General features: G+C 36.6%; 1 protein-coding gene across 5 annotated transcripts in view; it reads left to right on the top strand.

Moving 5' to 3' along the window:
* Window positions 1-18,546, top strand: part of LOC115220413 (ubiquitin carboxyl-terminal hydrolase 3-like) — a 116,306-nt gene that overhangs the window by 41,914 nt on the left and 55,846 nt on the right. For 3 of the 5 annotated variants that reach the window (XR_005002408.1, XM_029790535.2, XM_029790534.2), the window contains exon 3: window positions 3,199-3,291. Coding sequence is in view for 4 of the 5 variants with exons in the window: in XM_029790535.2 (XP_029646395.1) it covers window positions 3,199-3,291 (93 nt within the window). In the remaining variant the exon portion in view is untranslated. Of the gene's footprint in view, window positions 1-3,198; window positions 3,292-3,390; window positions 3,429-13,375; window positions 13,444-18,546 lie in introns of those variants that run through there. The other 2 variants (XM_029790536.2, XM_036509841.1) reach the window with 2 other exon arrangements.

Below are 18,546 nucleotides of genomic sequence, written 5' to 3'. Positions count from 1 at the left end.
TGTGTGTGTGTGTGTGTCTATCTGTGTCTGTATGTGCGTGTGTTATGCTTGGCCCCCAGGTCAAGTGTTGTCAAGCAAACCTTTTATGAAAAACATTCCTGCCATGACCATCCATCTTTAATAAGTCAGTGGGGTAAGATTTGAGGGAGATTCTGCTGCTATTTTTAATAGGTTGAGCACCTGTGTTGACGCTTGAGTAGAGAATTTGGTGTACAACAGGCATTCAGGAGCAGAAGTATGGAAAAGAATACTTGAAATGTGGTTGATGTACTTGGTTGTCAACACAGCATTGCTGAATGGCTAAGGAGTTCACTTTGCAATTAGCAAGGTCCTGGGTTCAATACCACTGCACAGCATGACCCAAATTTTATTGGAAAAATGGAAACTGTGAAAGGCCATAGGATGGGGTGTAGATGTAATTCAAAGATCCAGCTTCTTTCTCTCTCTCCCCCCTTTTTTGCTTTTTCTCTTTCTCTCCCCCCTCTCTCTCTCTTGCTTTCTCTCTCTCTCTCTCACATTGTGCCATGCCAATTCTGCTTACAGATTACATTAAGGGTACATGTGTCTGTGGAATACTCAACCACTTACATGCTGATTCAGTTGGAAAGTAGCTCAGTTGATCAAACAAGCATTTATCATCAACCTCCCCACATCTGATAGAAATCCATTTACGACCACCACCACTGTCACTGCTGTTACCACCACCACCAATACTACTGCCACCACCACTACTACTACTACTACTACCATCATAACTACTACAGCCACCAAAACTACTACTTGTAGTAATCTTCACCAGTTTGCCTGGTTTAACACCACCATCTGGTTGGTCCTTGACCATTTTTATTGGAATTCACTTTGTTGCCGGTCTTCAGACCATGTTTCTAGGTCAGAGGAAAACTCAGTGTCAACATGGTAACATGTTGCTGCTTTTTCTACTTGCAGCAATTCCACTGTGGAGTCATAGTCTCTTCCTTCCTTCCTTCCTTCCTTCCCCACTCTCCTCTTCCTTCCCCTCAGTTGCCCACAAACCCTTCAAAAGGGTCCTGGGTGAGGACGGCCCTCTCTCTTCTGACTTAGCTAAAAAAAAAAAATATTGTAAAACCTATGCTATCACTGCCACCACCACCACCACCACTACTACTACTACTATTGTGGCTCAACAGTCATCATTTATCACCAGGTCAAATTGTTGCAAGTTGAGCCCCCCCCCCCTCCCATCTCCAACCATGTGTGCCAGTATGGAGAATTAATGATATGTTTTAAAAAGTTGTTTTACACCCATTCAGTTTTTATTTTCAAGATACACAGATACACGTATACTCTTGCATATGTGTGTGTGTGTGTGTGTGTGTGTGTGTGTGTTTATGCATGTACATTCATTGCACATATGCATGCTAACAGTAAGTTTGTTGTAGTTGTTGTTTCACTCCGGGTCAACTCTGATGAGTAAACTCCTGATCAAAAGTTACCCCTTCCTCCATTCCAAACTGACAATTCCATTTTTCAGATATAGTTTTTTTTTTTTCCAACATTGTTTTAAATTCATCATCATCATTTAATATCCACTTTCGATGCTGGCATGCGTTGGATACTATTCCTAGCGCCAACCACTCTATGTTGCTTTTACATGCCACTGGCACAGGTGCTGGTTACGTGACACCCAATATTATATTTGGATTCAAATACCACCACTAAGATCAATTTTACTTTTCATCTTTTTAGGTAGATAAAATAAAGTACCAGTCAAGTACTGGGGATGATTTAATTGACTTCCTCTCCATTCAAAATTGCTATCCTTGTGCCAAAATTTGAAATATTATACTATATTGTATTATGTTATATCATAAGGTGGCAAGCTGGTAGAATCATTAGTTTCTTCCAGTTTCCATCTACCAAATCCACTAACAAGGCTTTCGTCAGATCAAGGCTATAGTAGAAGATGCTTGCTCAAGGTGCCATGCAGTGGGACTGAACCCAGAACCATGTGGTTGGGAAGCAAACTTCTTACCACACGGCCACGCCTGCACCAAAAATAAAATAGAGGAAATAATTGTCTTAGCTGCCTGCACTGTGATTGAATATTTCAATGTGGCATGTTTAATGAAAAGATAGAATGTGTATGGTAGAGAATAGCTGTGTAATATAGGGCACAAGGGAGATTCTGCTGTTATTTCTAGCAGGTTGAGTGAACATATAGAGGATCCTTCATTGGCTTGTACAGGCAAGGTATATATTAATGTCTATGTGGTTAATTCACCAAACGTCTGTAGAGAAACCAGAACTTGACCTCCCCTGGGCTTAGCTGCATATATTTTATCACTTTGCACACTGGTGACAGCCTTTTTGACTTCTTCATATCTGTCAACATCTCTACTCCTGCTCCCAGTGTGTGTTTACAACCGCCTTCCCATTGCTTTGTTTGGGGATGGAGGCAGGGTTTCCACCATCACCATCACAACTATTGAATTTGATTTTTCATTGCCATTACTACTGCTGCTCCTCTGCTTACTACTACCACCACCACTACTACTACTACTACTACCACCACCACCACCACCACCACTACTACTACTACTACCACCACCACTGTCACACCACTAACAACCACCCACACTTAAATGCTCCCTTCCCTTCCTTACACTACTACTATTACAACAATTGTTACTATTTTGGGAGAGCTTCCACAGTTGCTTCAATATGTAAATTTTATATAGAATATATATTATAGGTGCAGGAGTGGCTGTCTGGTAAGAAACTTGCTTCCCAACATCATGGTGCTGGGTTCAGTCCCCTTGGGCAAGTGTTTTCTATTATAGCTTTGGGCTGACCAAAGCCTTGTGTGTAGATTTGATAGACGGAAACTTAAAGAAGCCTGTCTTATATACATATGTATATATGTGTGTATATTATCTGTGTGTATTTTTGTATCTGGTGTTTGCCCTCCACCACTTCTTGAAAATCAGTGTTGGTGTGTTTACATCCCTGTAACTTAGCAGTTAGACAAAAGATACTGATAGAATAAGTACCAGGGTCAATTCGATTGACTAAAATCCTTGGCTGCAATCTAATGACTAAAACTAGTAAAAGAAAGAAAAAAAACAACAAAAGAATATATGTCTGATACTGCTGTTTGTCTTCTTTTTCTTCTTTATTTGTATATTTTCCTCATTTTCGTCTTGTGTTCTTTCTTCTCAGATATGTTAATGGTCATGCAAGGAAGCACCAAGAAGAAGACAATGCACGTGCACATTCAGTATGCATGGACTGTGATAGTTATTCGGCCTTTTGGTAAGTGCACTAGTCTTATAAATCTTTCGTGATGGTATTTAATTTTGTTTTCACTTTTATTTTAGAATATTATTATTTTATCTTTTTTACTGGTTTCAGTCCATGGACTGTGGCCATCCTGGGGTACTGCTTCAAAGGTTTGTGGTCAATTGTATAAATTCCAATTCTTTGTCTGGTAGTTATTTCATTGTTCTTGTAAGATACTGTAATATGGGGAACTGCAATATGAGGAACAAAGTGCGATTCACCTTCCTCTCTGGTTACCTTTTGGTGTCAACTGTCCAACTGGGTTAAATCCAAGAAGCACCCTATTCATCCAACTTGTTGCTGGGACCTATGGCAATAAAGAAATAAGGATACAAAGTATCAACCCAACCACTTAGCTCATTGTTCAGTATTCTGTAGACACGACCATCTGCTCCCTCAACGGGCTCAGACAAGGCATCTGGAATACAACTAATAATGTGTGTGTGTGTGAATGTGTTTATATGGCAGTTGATTTATTTTCCATTGTCACATTCAATTGCATGCAATTCATGTGTCTTCCACTTTGAACCAATGAGAGTCAAATGTATACATGTTAGTTCTAGAAAATTCCTGTACCAATGACTCTATAAGAAACTGAATTTGGTGCTTTGTCTCAGAGAGAGTTGTTATTGCATTATTTCTTTATTGCCCAAAAGGGGCTAAACATAGAAGGGACAAACAAGGACAGACAAAGGGATTAAGTCGATTACATTGACCCTCAGTACGCAACTGGTACTTAATTTATGATACTTTGTATCCTGTACCTGATAATGATTAGTATGTCCTTGACCAGCAGACATTATACTCATTAGTATTCAAATTATTGTCAATGCATATTTATTCAAATTGTTTTGAATTAATCATGCATTATTTCATAGCTTCAAGATTTTGTTAATATGATTGTTTACTTTTTAGAATGACATTGTGGGGTAGGTATCAAAGGCCAGAAATGACCGGTTTAAATATAAAACAAGTAGAATATTTGAGCTGCATATGGCTAGTTTAAATGCTAAAGCATTAATTCTGTGCATCTAATTCTATGCAGTGTGAAGTGTTTCTGTAGTTTAATCCCCAATCACATTTGATTGAGCAGAAGAGTGAGGAAAAGCAGACATTCTAGTGGTGACCATTGCATCTGCCATTCTGGTATATGTCTTGGTTTGATTTATTTAATGTGTCCTCCTCTTTCTTTTCTTTTTTTAAGATGATAGGGTGTGGTTTGAAGGAGATTTTAGCTGCTGTTTCTACTAAGTTGAACAACTACATTGAGACTACTTTTTTAATCATAAGCTGTTGTTGTTTAGTCCCAATTCAACTCTGATTGACCAGACTAATGGTCAGAGGTGCTCTACCCCTGACCATCCATTCTTTTTGTACACCTAGAACTACATTGTCTAATGTGTCTTTTAAAAAAATGGTAGCATGTGATTTGAAGGAAGTTTGGCTGCTACTTTTAGCATGTTGAGCGACTACATAATGGCTTCCTCATTGACTAAATAAGTACCATGGGTGGGAGAGTTTACAGCTGTAAAGAATTGGGAGCACTAAAGAGTAGATGAATAATCCATTGGCTTCCACTGTTGAGTTCATTTCTTCTTATGAAGTGTGTGTGTGTGTGTTGGGGGGGGTCTCTTTTTTATAGTACAGCTGACTATCTTGAAGGAATTTGTTTCTCATGTTTAATGCCACAAAAATCAAGAAATGAATAAGGTGGTTCCTTAGATCATTGTGATTTAGAAAAAAGAATTAAAGAATTAGGATTCTTCAAACACATGTTGTTTCCCTAGTGGTCACAGCTATTATGAGGGAGATAATCATTTCTTATAATATTTGGCCCAGTTAGAATTTTGAATTTGCAATTAAGAAATTATAAGGAAAAACTTACATAGAATTCACATATCATTTATAGTTTTTTTTTGTTTTTTTTTTTACTTTTCTAGCCAGATGTAATTCACATACAGCACTATTTCGTTCTTTTTTAGAAATCATCAGCATAACGTAGCCCACGACATGTTATTTAAACACTTTATGAAGTGAGACATTTTATTAATGATGGAAATTATTACAGTCTGGAGGAAACTCATAGGATGTGTTTTTTTTAAATTCTATTTCTCTTTTTTTCATCATAGAACATTAGTAGTTTAGGAATCAAGCTTGTGATACAATTTTATTATATTCCTAATCTCTCACTCTCTACTGCTAACAGTAAGCTGTATCTCCTGCCTGCTGCTTGTTTACAGCCATGTAAACTGAAACTGAAACCATTGGTCCTTTCATTATCATATTTCTGTTGCTTTGGTTATGAAAACAATGAAGAATTCAGTAAAACCGCTGTCATTATGTAACTGGTGTTAGGTTATTGATTAACGTAAAATTTTGGTGGACAATTTTAATTTAGATCACTTTGAAATGAGAAGCTTGTGTCACAGAACCAGGGACAGTCTCAGGTCGGTTTGGGATCAAAAGGGTTAAGAATCAAGTTGGATAGGCCTCAAATTCATAACACTGTTAATGACTACTGGTAATTTTTGAAGCATTCCACTTTATCAACCCTGCTAGTTATAATTCACTTCTTTCGTTTATTATTTTAATCATTTCAGCCGTTTGGAATATGGTCAAACTGGATGAAGCAGCCAGCATGTTATTGTCTTCATTTTATTTTATTATTTTTTAATTTTTTATTTATTTATTATATTTATTTATTTTACAAATTTTTTATTTATTACTAAAAAAGAAAATTAAACACTTTTACTGCTTCATTATAGGAGTCTGAAAAAGAGATTTGCACAAAATTATAATGAGTTTCCTTTTGCAGTACATGTACTAAATTTAGAAAGATATAAAGATATAATTAATTTAAAATAAACTGTGGAAATCATGAATAATTAGTTCAGCTGTAAAGATTCCAAGTTCTATTAAAATTCCAATTATTTATCTGTTTAATTTTAAAATACTTTGAAATATTTCTGCGTGCATATGTATGTGCACGTGTGTGTGTGTGTATGTGCGGCTGCATGTGTGTGTGTGTGTGTATCTGTGTGTGTATGTGCGGCTGCATGTGTGTGTGTGTAGTGTGTTTGTTCCCCCTCCACTGCTTGGACAACCAGGGCTGTGGAGTTGTAACAAAAAACTTCGACTCCAACTCCTCTACTATTAGCACCTCTGACACCAACTCCTCTATGTGATTAAGTGATAGTGATCTATTTTACCGACTCCAACTCTGACTCTGACTCTGACTCCACGACTCCAACTCCGACTACCCCTTAATTGTTTACAACACCGACTCTGACTCCACGACTCCAACTCCGCAGCCCTGTTGACAACCATTGTTGATTTGACTACATCCCCATAAGCAAGAGAGACCTATAAAATAAGTGCCAGGTTTAAATAAAAAACAAGTCCTGGTTTTGATTTGTTTGACTAAAAAAACCCTTCAAGGCAGTGCCCTAGCATGGCTGTTGTCCAGTGACTGAAACAAGTGAAAGATGAAAAAGATACACATTTGCTCTTCTTCCTACAAGAATTCTTCCACTGTCATTACAAGGGGCTAATTTTTTTTTTTTTAACTCAGTAGTCTTAGCATTCATTCACATGACATGTCTATACTCATACAGCTGGTCTCTCGTACATATATTGACTGATTTTGTTAATAATCAGTGGCTTGAGCAGCTTTGTGCTCCAAACATTAAAAAAAAAGTGCGTGGTCAACATTTTAAAGATGGTGGGAAAATTGTCGAGGATATTTGGCTTGGTATTCAACTGGTCAAACAACTTTGAAACTGTCATTAACTCAAAAATAATAGCAGTTGTAGTTGATTGAGTAGACTTCTAATTAAAAGCATACTAACTGCAACCATCCTGTATTTTTTTTTTATTATTATATTGGACGATTAGTTATTTCTAGTAGATTGGAATGCACTTGTAGAGGCTCCCTCATTACTTCAAATAGTACCATAATATAATATACTCGACTCCTTTCACTATATTCTCAAAATAAAAACCATTCGCTCATTTTAGAAGTAAGTACCTATGACTGTTATATCTAGTATCTCCTCTATTTAAAATAACTGTATTTGAGGAAGATTTGGCTGTTATTTCTAGTACTTGAAGTGACCACATCAGTGTGCTCCTCGTCAACCAAACATACATATTGTTCTTTAGCACCTGGTTATCTCTGACCCCAGCAGGCCTGTGAACAAAGGTATTTTAGTTTTGACCTTCTGGTGTAAATCCATCCAGTCATCCATCAGAAGAGTTGTCTTTTATTTCTAGCAAATTGAGTTATTTTGTAGAGGTCACTTATTTAGTTTGAGTAATACCTGTAATATTATGTGCTTTCACTATACTCGAAAACTTTATTCCTATATCTTGTTGAGTGAATACTTTTTCTTCATATCTGTTTAAAAAGTATTAAAAATGTTTACCTGTCATGGTGGTGCTCCAGTATGACTGACAGAATAAGTCGTCATCATTACATAGAATTGTGGGTTTTTTGGGTTTTTTTTATCTTTTTGGTGAGGAGTGTCAACATTTTGTTTGAGATTGGTTGGAAAATATTACAACTATCTGAACTAATTATATCTGTAGCTTTTTGGGGATCTTTGTTCAACATTCTAGTACAGTACATTTTCTTTCACTATATGATAACTTTCTGAAGGTTTTAGGCTTTTTTAATTCTTTTTTTTTTTTTGGTTTTGTTTTTAAGGAATCTGTACTTACTCCCTTAATATCTTACGTTCTTTTACTTTCTTTTTCGGTTATGCAAAATTATAACATTTTTTTCTTCTTTAAAATTGAAACAAGCTATCTCTACTCCTACTGCTGCTGCTACTACTACTACTTCTAATTTTGGCACAAGACCAGGAATATTTTAGGGGAAGGGATAAGTCTATTACCTCAAGCCAGTGTTCAACTGGTGCTTATTTTATCAACCCACAAAAGGATAAAAGGCAAAGTTGGCCTCAGCAGAGTTTGAACTCAGAACGTAAAGACATGAAATATTGCAGAGCATTTTGTTCCACATGCTAACGCTTAAGCTTCTAGCTTTACTCGTTTTTAGATCTACATTTAGATTTACATTCCATTTATAAAACTCTTCCCTATTTTTATCATGTAAATGAATCCAAATCCCGATAGCACTTAAAACCTAAAGTTATATAAAATTTCATTCCTTTCCCATCAATTCTTCCTTTCCTTTTACCCTCTTCCCTCCTCTCCTCTTTTCCGTTGGTTTCCTTCTTCCTTTCTATCTCATTCACTCTAGCTACCCTTCCCTTTTACTAATACATTTTTCTGTACCTGTTTTCAAATAAATATGTTTAATTTGATAATAGTTTTTTATAAATATTTTAACCCATAAATTCACTCCTTGCTCCCCTTTCTGTTGTATATTATTTTTGCTGTATTTGGGAATCCACCAGATTTTAACGACCTTTATTATGATCCTAAGATTATTATCTCATTCTTGATTGCTTTTTTAATTTTTTCCCCCCAGTTTGTTACTTTAGTGTTTATCTTCACTTAATTATAATCCTAACCAGTTTGTTTTTTATTAAAGGTTTTATTTCCGTGCTTAAACTTTCTGTTGATTATGTAACAGCTTAAGTTTTATGTACAACTTTGGTGTGGATAAGACTTACTTTATCTTTTATTTTTTACTTACTTCAGTCATTAGACTGTGGCCATGCTGGAGCACCACCTTCAAGAAATTTTAGTTGGATGAATCGACTCCAGTACTTTTTTTTTGTCTAATACTTATTCTGTCAGTCTCTATTGCCAAATTACTAAGTTACAGTTATGTAAACCCACCAGTACCAGTTGTCAAGCAGAGGACAAACGCACACACACACACACACACGTCAGGCTTCTTTTGGTTTCCGTCTCCCAAATCTTCTCATAAGGCTTTGGTTGGCCCACTACTTTAGTGGAAGACACTTGCCCAATGTGCCATAAGGTGGGACTGAACCCTGGTTGGGAAGCAAACGTTTTACTACACAGCCATGCTTGAGTATGTGTATATATATATATGTGTGTGTGTTCCTTCTCGAGCCACACCTGGCTCATAAGGGCTGGTTTCCCGGTTTCCTTGGCGTATAGGTTCCCCACCTGGACAGGTCGCCGGTCCGTCGCAGGTGAGCTGCAAGATGCAGGAGGGAGTGAGAGTAAGTTGTGGTGAAAGAGTCAGCAGAAGTTCGCCATTACCTTCTGCCGGAGCCCCGTGGAGCTTAGGTGTTTCGCTCATAAACACACACATCGCCCGGTCTGAGATTCGAATCCGTAATTCCTCAACCACAAGTCTGCTGCTCTAACCACTAGGCCATGTGCCTCCACACACTAACACACACACACACATACAGAGATATTTTCATATCTAACATCCTAATTCACCTTTACCTGATTTTGTACCTTTGACTTTCTCCTTCACTTTTGCACCAGAATATTCTTATCTGTTTATGAGTACATGACCTCTTGTTTTATGAATGGGATCTGTTTTATCAAAATACAATTATATATGTGCAGGCATGGTTGTGTAGTAAGAAGTTTGCTTCCCAGCCACATGGTTCTGGGTTCAGTCCTACTGTGTGGCACCTTGGGCAAGTGTTTTCTACTATAGCCTCAAGCTGACCAAGGCCTTGTAAGTGGATTTGGTAGATGGAAACTGAAAGAAGCCTATTTGTTTGTGTATGTGTGTGTGTGTTTGTCTCCCACCACTAATTGACAGCCAGTGTTGGTGTGTTTATGGCCCCATATCTTAGTGATTTGACAAAAGAGACCAGTAGAATAAGTACTGGGGTTCATTCATTTGACTAAATTCATTCATCTCTCTAAGTTGGTGCCCCAACATGGCCACAGACTAATGAAATGTAAAACATAAAAAGATCTTCAAAAACAGAAAGGAACAAAATAAAATTTATGCAAAATGAGGGCCAAATACATATTACTTTTTACTTTTGTATATATTTATATACAACATTATATACATGCTTCTGAACCTGGATCTTGTTCCCAAGAAATAGGCCTTCACCCCCACTGATATATCATTTAATTAAATTATTCTGCTCATGGGCCTCTCAAGCCTTGCTGATGCAGCATCTGTAGCACCTGTCATAAGATGTAATTGGTTGTGATATGCAGTGTCTCTTGGGCATCTATCAAAACCTGGTGGAGCCCATTCCTCTGACCACAGCCACTTCTTTAAGAGAAGAGAGAGAGAGAGAGAGAGAGGTGGAGGTGAGAAGTTTTGACTTGTACTTTATATTATTTATCTATCTTGATGGGCTTCAAGGGCAAAGTCGAACTCAGTGGGATTTCAACTCGGCATGCTGAGGGCCACAATGAATACCAGAAGGTTTTATATCATATAAATTAGATACTGCAATGACTGTCAATTTGTATACACACACACACACACGTATGTATGTGTCTGTCTGTCTGTCTCTCTCTCCCTCCCCTCTCTCTCTCTCTATATATATATATAGAGAGAGAGTGAGAGACAGAGACAGACAGACAGACAGAGACAGAGAGATAACTGTTCATTGAATGATAGAAGACAGTCTACAGGATCAAATATTTAGTTACAATAGTGTCTATATATATATATATATATATATATATATATATATATATACATATATATATAAGAAGAAATGAGGTAATCAGAAGATCGGATGGTTTATATTTACAGATATTTATTTATATATTACATTTTTTTCATATATATCATATCATTTAGATCATTAGCGCTTTCTCCCATTCTAGTGGGGTTTTCAAATCAAAATAATTCCCACAAAGGAATTATTTTGATTTGAAAACCCCACTAGAATGGGAGAAAGCGCTAATGAACTAAGTGATATGATATATATGTAAAAAATGTAATATATAAATAAATATCTGTAAATATAAACCATCCGATCTTCTGATTACCTCATTTCTTCTAATATATAATACCTGTACATCATCTCAAAACCTTCCAATATATATATATATATATATATATATATATATATATATATATATATATATATATATATATACATAGTGTATGTGTAAGGTAGACAGTTCCAGTGTTTATTATAAGTATATTATATTATTATCATAGTGAATATTTATTATAGTATATTTTTTTTCTCCTGCATATATACACTTAAAATATGTATTTTGTTTTGTACTTATTCCTTCATCACCTTTTATGTTTTTTTAGTACAATGCTGATTTCCTTCCAAGTAAATATTCCTTCCTTCCTTGTGTTATACATTATTGCTCAACTCTCTCTTCAGTTTTATCTTATAACTTTTCCTAGATATAAACTCTATTATCTGTAAATATTCTCTCATACTTCACTAATTTAAGTTTATTCAGCTGAGTTGTTGGCATTTACATTTTATCTTTACACGTTTTTGTTTTACTTTTATGTTTTCACTTTTTGGTATTTTTACTTGCTGGTTTAACACTTTTTTCAATATTTTGTTCCTTTAAATTGCGTAGATAAACTCTGCTAACCCAAAAAACTTTGTTACATCATATCAAACCTCTCCAATGAAACTGATTCTTGCATCTCTCTATCTGTCTGTTTACCTCCCTCTATCCCTTCCTTTCGTAAAGACCAGCCTTATGGTTAGGCTGTTGGACTTACAATCATTGTGGGTTCAGATCTTAGACCAGGCAGCATGTTGGTCTGTGAGCAAAGTACTTCATATCATGTTGCTGTCATCTTAACTACTAACGGTTTCAAATTTTGACACAAGGCCAGCATGTTTGGGGAAAGGGTCTAGTTGGTTACATCAACTCCAGTGTGTAACTGGTACTTATTTTATCAACCCTGAAAGGATAGAAGGCAAAGTTGGTCTCTGCAGAATTCGAGCTCAAAACATTAAGACAAATAAAATACCGCTAAGCATTTTGTCTATCTCCACTAATAATAATAATAATAATAATAATAATAATCCTTTCTTCTATAGGCACAAGGCATGAAATTTGGGAGGAGGGGGGTGCAGTCGATTAGATTGACCCCAGTACACAACTGGTACTAAATTTATTGACTCCATAAGGACGACAGGCAAAGTCGACCTTCACAGAATTTGAACTCAGAATGTAAAAACTATGAAATGCCGCTAAGCATTTTGCTCAGTTTGCTAATGATTCTGCCAGCTTGTCACCTTGCTACTACTAACAATAATAATAACCCTTTCAACTAATCATCATCATCGTTTAATGTCCGCTTTCCATGCTGGTATGGGTTGGACGGTTTGACTGAGGACTGGCGAGCCAGAGGCTGCACCAGGCTCTATCTGATCTCGCAATGATGATGATGAACTAAAAGCACAAAACCTGAAATTGGGGTGGGGGTAACTAGTAGAATACATTGACCCCAGTGTTTCACTGGTAATTAACTTATCGTCCCCGAAAGGATGAAAGGCAAAGTTGACCTCAGCAAAATTTGAACTCAGTAATAATAATAATAATATTGATAAATAACTGATGGACTTTTTAACCAATTTACTCCTTCCCCCCCGTCTATTTTTTCTTCCTCCTTCCCCTTTCTGTCTATCATAGTGTAAAAAATATTTGGTTTCCCTGCATTTAATTTGTGTGCATTTAGCTTTGGTTTGGAGATCTTTGTTGATTAATTGAAACCTTTCTCTTGCAACATCTTCGGCTTCTGGCATTAAAAAATTTCCTTTTAAAAAAAAATCTTTTTTTTTTCTAACTTTTTAAGGTTTTTTAAATAGAGTCAATACAGCAAATACAGCTTGGGGAATAATGAACAGATGTTGTTAGCGTGAATGTGGTGGCACTAGTGAATAAGACCCAGCTCAGTTGATTGTAGACATCTTATAGATGTATGGATTAGCTAATGCCTTTTCTTTTTTTTCAGTTTTTTTTTTGTTGTTTTTTTTGTTTTTTCTCAGATAAACTGTGTTATTGTTTATTTGTCAGTTCCTCTGCCCCTTCCCTTATGTCCACATATCTGTCTACCTGTCTGTTTGCCTGTAAGTCTTTATGTGAAGCCGTGTCCATATGTGTATATATTTGCATTTGAGGCATTTTTCTATGTGTGTGTGTGTGTGTGTGTGTGTGACTGATGTCTGTGTCAGTGTGTGGTATATCTGCATATAGACGAATAATGTAAGTATTCTTTCCTCCTTCTGCACTCACATCCAAACATCTAGACGACCACACACACACTCACACATGCACAGTATAATAGTAGATTACTTGGACAGTTATCTCTTCAATTATCTCTGTAGCTTTAATCAAACAATTCATCCAAATTACTCTCTAGAGTTTTTTAAAAATTCAAATATTCCCACCACCTAACTAGTTTAAGAATCAATAACTATATTTAGTCGTCAGTTTTAATATTGCCCTTTGTCAAATATATTTGGTAGTTATTGATTGTAATGATTAAAGCCTCCAATTTACTTCTCAGTTCTCAGTTGTTAAGCAGTATTCAATAATTTGTTTGTACTTTGATGTCCCCCCCCCCCTCCCACCACCTTTTTCTTTTATGATTACAGTAATGCCTTGATATATGAGTTAATCCATTCCTGGAGAACGCTTGTAAAGTGGAAACTCATAAATAGAAAATAAAATTTGTAAAAACTCGTAAACCTGGGGTCTCGTAAAGTGAGATATTACTGTATGTTTATGAAAACTTATGAATTTCCTTTCTTGTTTTCCAAGTTCAGAATTCTTCAGGAGTTGATTTTAATTCTTTTTTAATTTGTTTTTTATACCTTCTGCTTTTTTTTCTCCTAATTTGATAAAATAAATACCAGTCGCAGGAGTGGCTGTGTGGTAAATACCAGGCACAGGTGTGGCTGTGTAGTAAGTAGCTTGCTTACCAACCACATGGTTCCGGGTTCAGTCCCACTGCGTGGCATCTTGGGCAAGTGTCTTCTACTATGGCCTCGGGCTGACCAAAGCCTTATGAGTGGATTTGGTAGACGGAAACTGAAAGAAGCCCATCGTATATATGTATATATACGTGTGTGTATGTTTGTGTGTCTGTGTTTGTCCCCCTAGCATTGCTTGACAACCGATGCTTGTGTGTTTATGTCCCCGTCATTTAGCGGTTCGGCAAAAGAGACCGATAGAATAAGTACTAGGCTTACAAAGAATAAGTTCCGGGGTCGATTTGCTCGACTAAAGGCAGTGCTCCAGCATGGCCACAGTCAAATGACTGAAACAATTAAAAGAGTAAAGAGTCAAAAACTGGGATTAATTTCTCAATTATGATCCCCTTCTCTGTGACCATTCATCACTTAGAGACATAAAAAGTGGTGTTTCTTTTAAATTATATGATTAGTGAGTGCCAGTATCCATTGGGTTGATGCAGCCCCTATAAAGATTTAGCCTGTATATTTGTATGTTGTGCTGAAGTAACCTCTCTCCAAGTTATAGCCCCAGAGCAAAATCATTGTTGTTAGCTCTATTTATAGAATGTCATTTCGATGACATTGTCTATTGTGAAAAGGGTGGGTGTGTGAATGCTTACATTTTGTGCATAACTTGGGGTGGGGGGAAGCACTGAATTACAAATGGGGAAGTTTGATGTCATTCATTACAAGCAAATTGTCTGCAAGCTCTGCTTTCAAAGACATGGGATAAAAATCCCTTTTTTTGAAAAGGAAGTAAGGGTTAGTGACAGAAAGGGTATCCAGCTCTAAAACAATGTCTCAGTAATATGTATTTGTAAATATGTAAAAGGCAGCGAGCTAGCAGAAACGTTAGCACCCCTGGCGAAGTGCTTAGAGGTATTTCGTCTGCCATTATGTTCTGAGTTCAAATTCCGCCGAGGTCAACTTTGCTTTTCATCCTTTCAGGGTCGATAAATTAAGCACCAGTTACGCACTGGGGTCGACGTAATTGACTTAATCCCTTTGTCTGTCCTTGTTTGTCCCCTCTATGTTTAGCCCCTTGTGGGCAATAAAGAAATAATATGTATTTGTCTAACCCATGGTAGCATGGAAAAAAGGTAGCTAAAGCAAACACACACATACACGAATTTATGCAGCTTAAAGTTGTTTCAACCAACTTAAAAGCTCTTTTTTCCCAATATGCCAATCACTACCAATTGTTATTGCTGTTAATGTACCAGTTGTTAGCAACATTATTATTGCTATTAACTGCCACAAATCATATATTCCTACTCTATACTTGTTTAAAACTACTCCTGTCCATTAGCAACCATTTCGTGTCCTTCTAGTCTTTTATTAATAGTATCCAATCGATTGGCTGATTGTCTGATCAGTACATGCTGTGGGAAGCCATTCCATAATATCATGACATTTTCAACTTCAATAGCTGCCTGGTTCTTCAGCATGGCAGATCTTCCAGCGGAAGACATCCAACTGTAATCTCTGACTGCCAGTAGGAAGGTCAATCAAGGGTGCATTGACTGGTTGGAGCTGAGATTGCTAACAATGTGACGTAGTTGTTTTCATGGAATTCAAATAGAATCAAGCAATCCTGCTTATTGTTAGTGTGTGTGTGTGTGTGTGTGTGTGTGTGTGTGTGTGTGTGTGTGTGTGTGTGTGTGTGTGTGTGTGTGTGTTGTCCATGTGTTTATGGATGAATATACCTACAATGTGAAAATGTGTGTGTATGTATACATGCATATCTGTAATGGCTAAAGTTTTTTTTATAAAAAAAAAGGATTAGAATAGATTGCAGTTCTCATTTTCTTTCTTTTTTTTTATATATAGTTACTTTGATAAGAATGAAGGAGCTTTCTCTATACTTTACTTTTTGCCTAAAATTTCCATAATTCGTATAAAGTTTGATTGAATTTATTTCTATAGGATGTATTTTTTTTTTGTGATTTCAAAACACAATAGTCCATCTCACATGCACTTTACATTAAGGAAACATTAAATAAATATTTCTTTGTCTCATGATGACTTATTAAGTTGGAGCCCATCTCTAGTTTTTGTGCTTGTTTGAAGCAATTTGCAGATAGGAAACTAGGAAGTCTAGAAAAGTCAATTTGGGGACATCTTTGTAGTCACTTAGCCACCTAGAAATAACACCCAACCTTCCTTTAAATCACAAGTATCATTATAAATAAGACACATATTGGATAATATGGTCAAGATATATTATGTCTGAAGAAAATATAGAATGGATGGTTGTGGCTAGAATACCTTTGCTCATAAATCTGTTTGTTCAAGGCTGACTCAGAGCAAACTACAACAGTATCTAGGGAAGCTACGTCAGGTTAACTTTCCAAATTAAAGAATCATTATTTGTTAGTTATATAAAATGCTGCAAACATATTTAAGTGACTTAATTAGGAAGAAAAACAAATATAAAATAGAATATAAGAACACAACTCAGTCTACTGGGACATCATTATATAAACTCTGTAAATTTACGACTCATCTATTAGTAGTCATGGTTATGGTTATTTTCTCCAAGTCTGTTTATGTATTAATGCATCCGAGGCAGAGCGAAGGTGAGCTGGAAGAAGAAATGGGCATTAAAAAGTATTAATGCAAAAGTAAAGAGGAGAGTGAGAGAGGTGGGAGGCTGCACTGATATGGTCATGTGATGTGAGCAGACAGAGTGTGTGCTGAGTTGCAAAACAACTGTGTGCGTCTGTCAGTAGAAGGATCCTTGTGGCAGAGAAATGTCAAGAAAATGTGTGTAAATGTGATATGGTCAGATTTTAGGTTGGTGGGTTAAACAGACAAGAAGCTTACATGAGAAAATGGATGCTATCTTAATGATGATGAGGATGGTTGAGTTATAGTGACGACATATTCCATCATTTTTTTTTGTTTTGCTTCCTTAGACATTACATTATCCTCTGTGATCTGAAGGAGATTTAGCTGCTATTTTTAGCAGGTCAAGTGAAGTCAGGTACCTTATGCATTATGTTATGTGGCATAATGAATTATTTTTCTGACTATGGACTGGAAAATTGTGAGTTCAACTCTGGTTTGGGTTACCTGTTACATTGCTTCAATGTTGCTTTTGTTTATTAGCCTCAGATCAATGTTGACCTTATGGACTTGTGATCTGATGTATTCCAGTCATGACTATCTCCCCCCACCCTTTTTTTTTAGTATATCTTGAGACTATGTTATTTAATTTGTCTTTTTTTCTAAGATCATGTAGCCTGATTCAAAGGAAATTCAATTTCTATTTCTTGAATGATCACACACAATCTATCTTCTTGATTCTTTTGAGTTCACCCACAAGGCTTTCACCAGTTTCATGCTATAAAAGAAGACCCTCGCCCAAGCTGCAATGGGACTGAAACTCACCTGTGATTGGGAATCAAGCTTCTTAACCACATACCTGCTCATTATATGTGTCATGATAGATCGCTAGCCACTACACATTCTTTATTTTCTTTCTGAGGAAGAGCATAGGCTCAAAACATTAAAGACTTTTTCACTTCCCAAGCGTTATACTAATACATCTATTTGTTGTCTACACCGCTTGTCTTCATCTTTTGTTTTTTTGTGAATTCTCCCTATATATATGTGTGTGTGTGTGTGTGTGTGTGTGTGTGTTTTATATGTGTGTGTGTGTATGTATATATGTGTGTGTGTGTGTGTATATATGTGTGTGTGTGTATAGCATTTTACCAAATGACCTGCACAAATGATTTGCTTAGAGTGATCAAATGTTCGTGCTGCACATTAGCTCGATCTCTCCATTAAATTAATGTGGTCTGAACCATGTGTCAGTTGTTGAAGTGATCGCCAAGTGATGCGAGATGAAGTGTTTTGTTCAAGAACACAATGCACCGCCCATTCTAGGAATTGAAATCACAATCACTAGATTATGAGTGCAACACCCTAACCACTAGACCATGTGCCCTCACTGTATATATGCTCAGACACACACATAATGGTCTTCTGCACAATTCTTATTTCTTTGTTGCCCACAAGGGGCTAAACATAGAGGGGACAAACATGGACAGGCAAAGGGATTAAGTTGATTACATTGACTCCAGTGTATAACTGGTACTTAATTTATCGACCCCGTAAAGATGGAAGGCAAAGTCGACCTCGGCGGAATTTGAACTCGGAACGTAGCGGCAGACGAAATACCGCTAAGCATTTCGCCCAGCGAGCTGTTTCTGCCAGCTAGCCACCTTTTGTATAATTCTTGTCTGACAAATTCCATTGACAAAGCCCCATGCTGTGAAACAAGGTATTCGCATAGGTTACTACATACACTGTGATTGCAAGTAAACTTCCTTTCTTTACACAG

This window comes from Octopus sinensis, linkage group LG16, assembly GCF_006345805.1.
Source record: "Octopus sinensis linkage group LG16, ASM634580v1, whole genome shotgun sequence".
Taxonomy (NCBI): Eukaryota; Metazoa; Mollusca; class Cephalopoda; order Octopoda; family Octopodidae; genus Octopus; species Octopus sinensis.
This window is presented reverse-complemented; position numbering and strand designations above follow the sequence as displayed.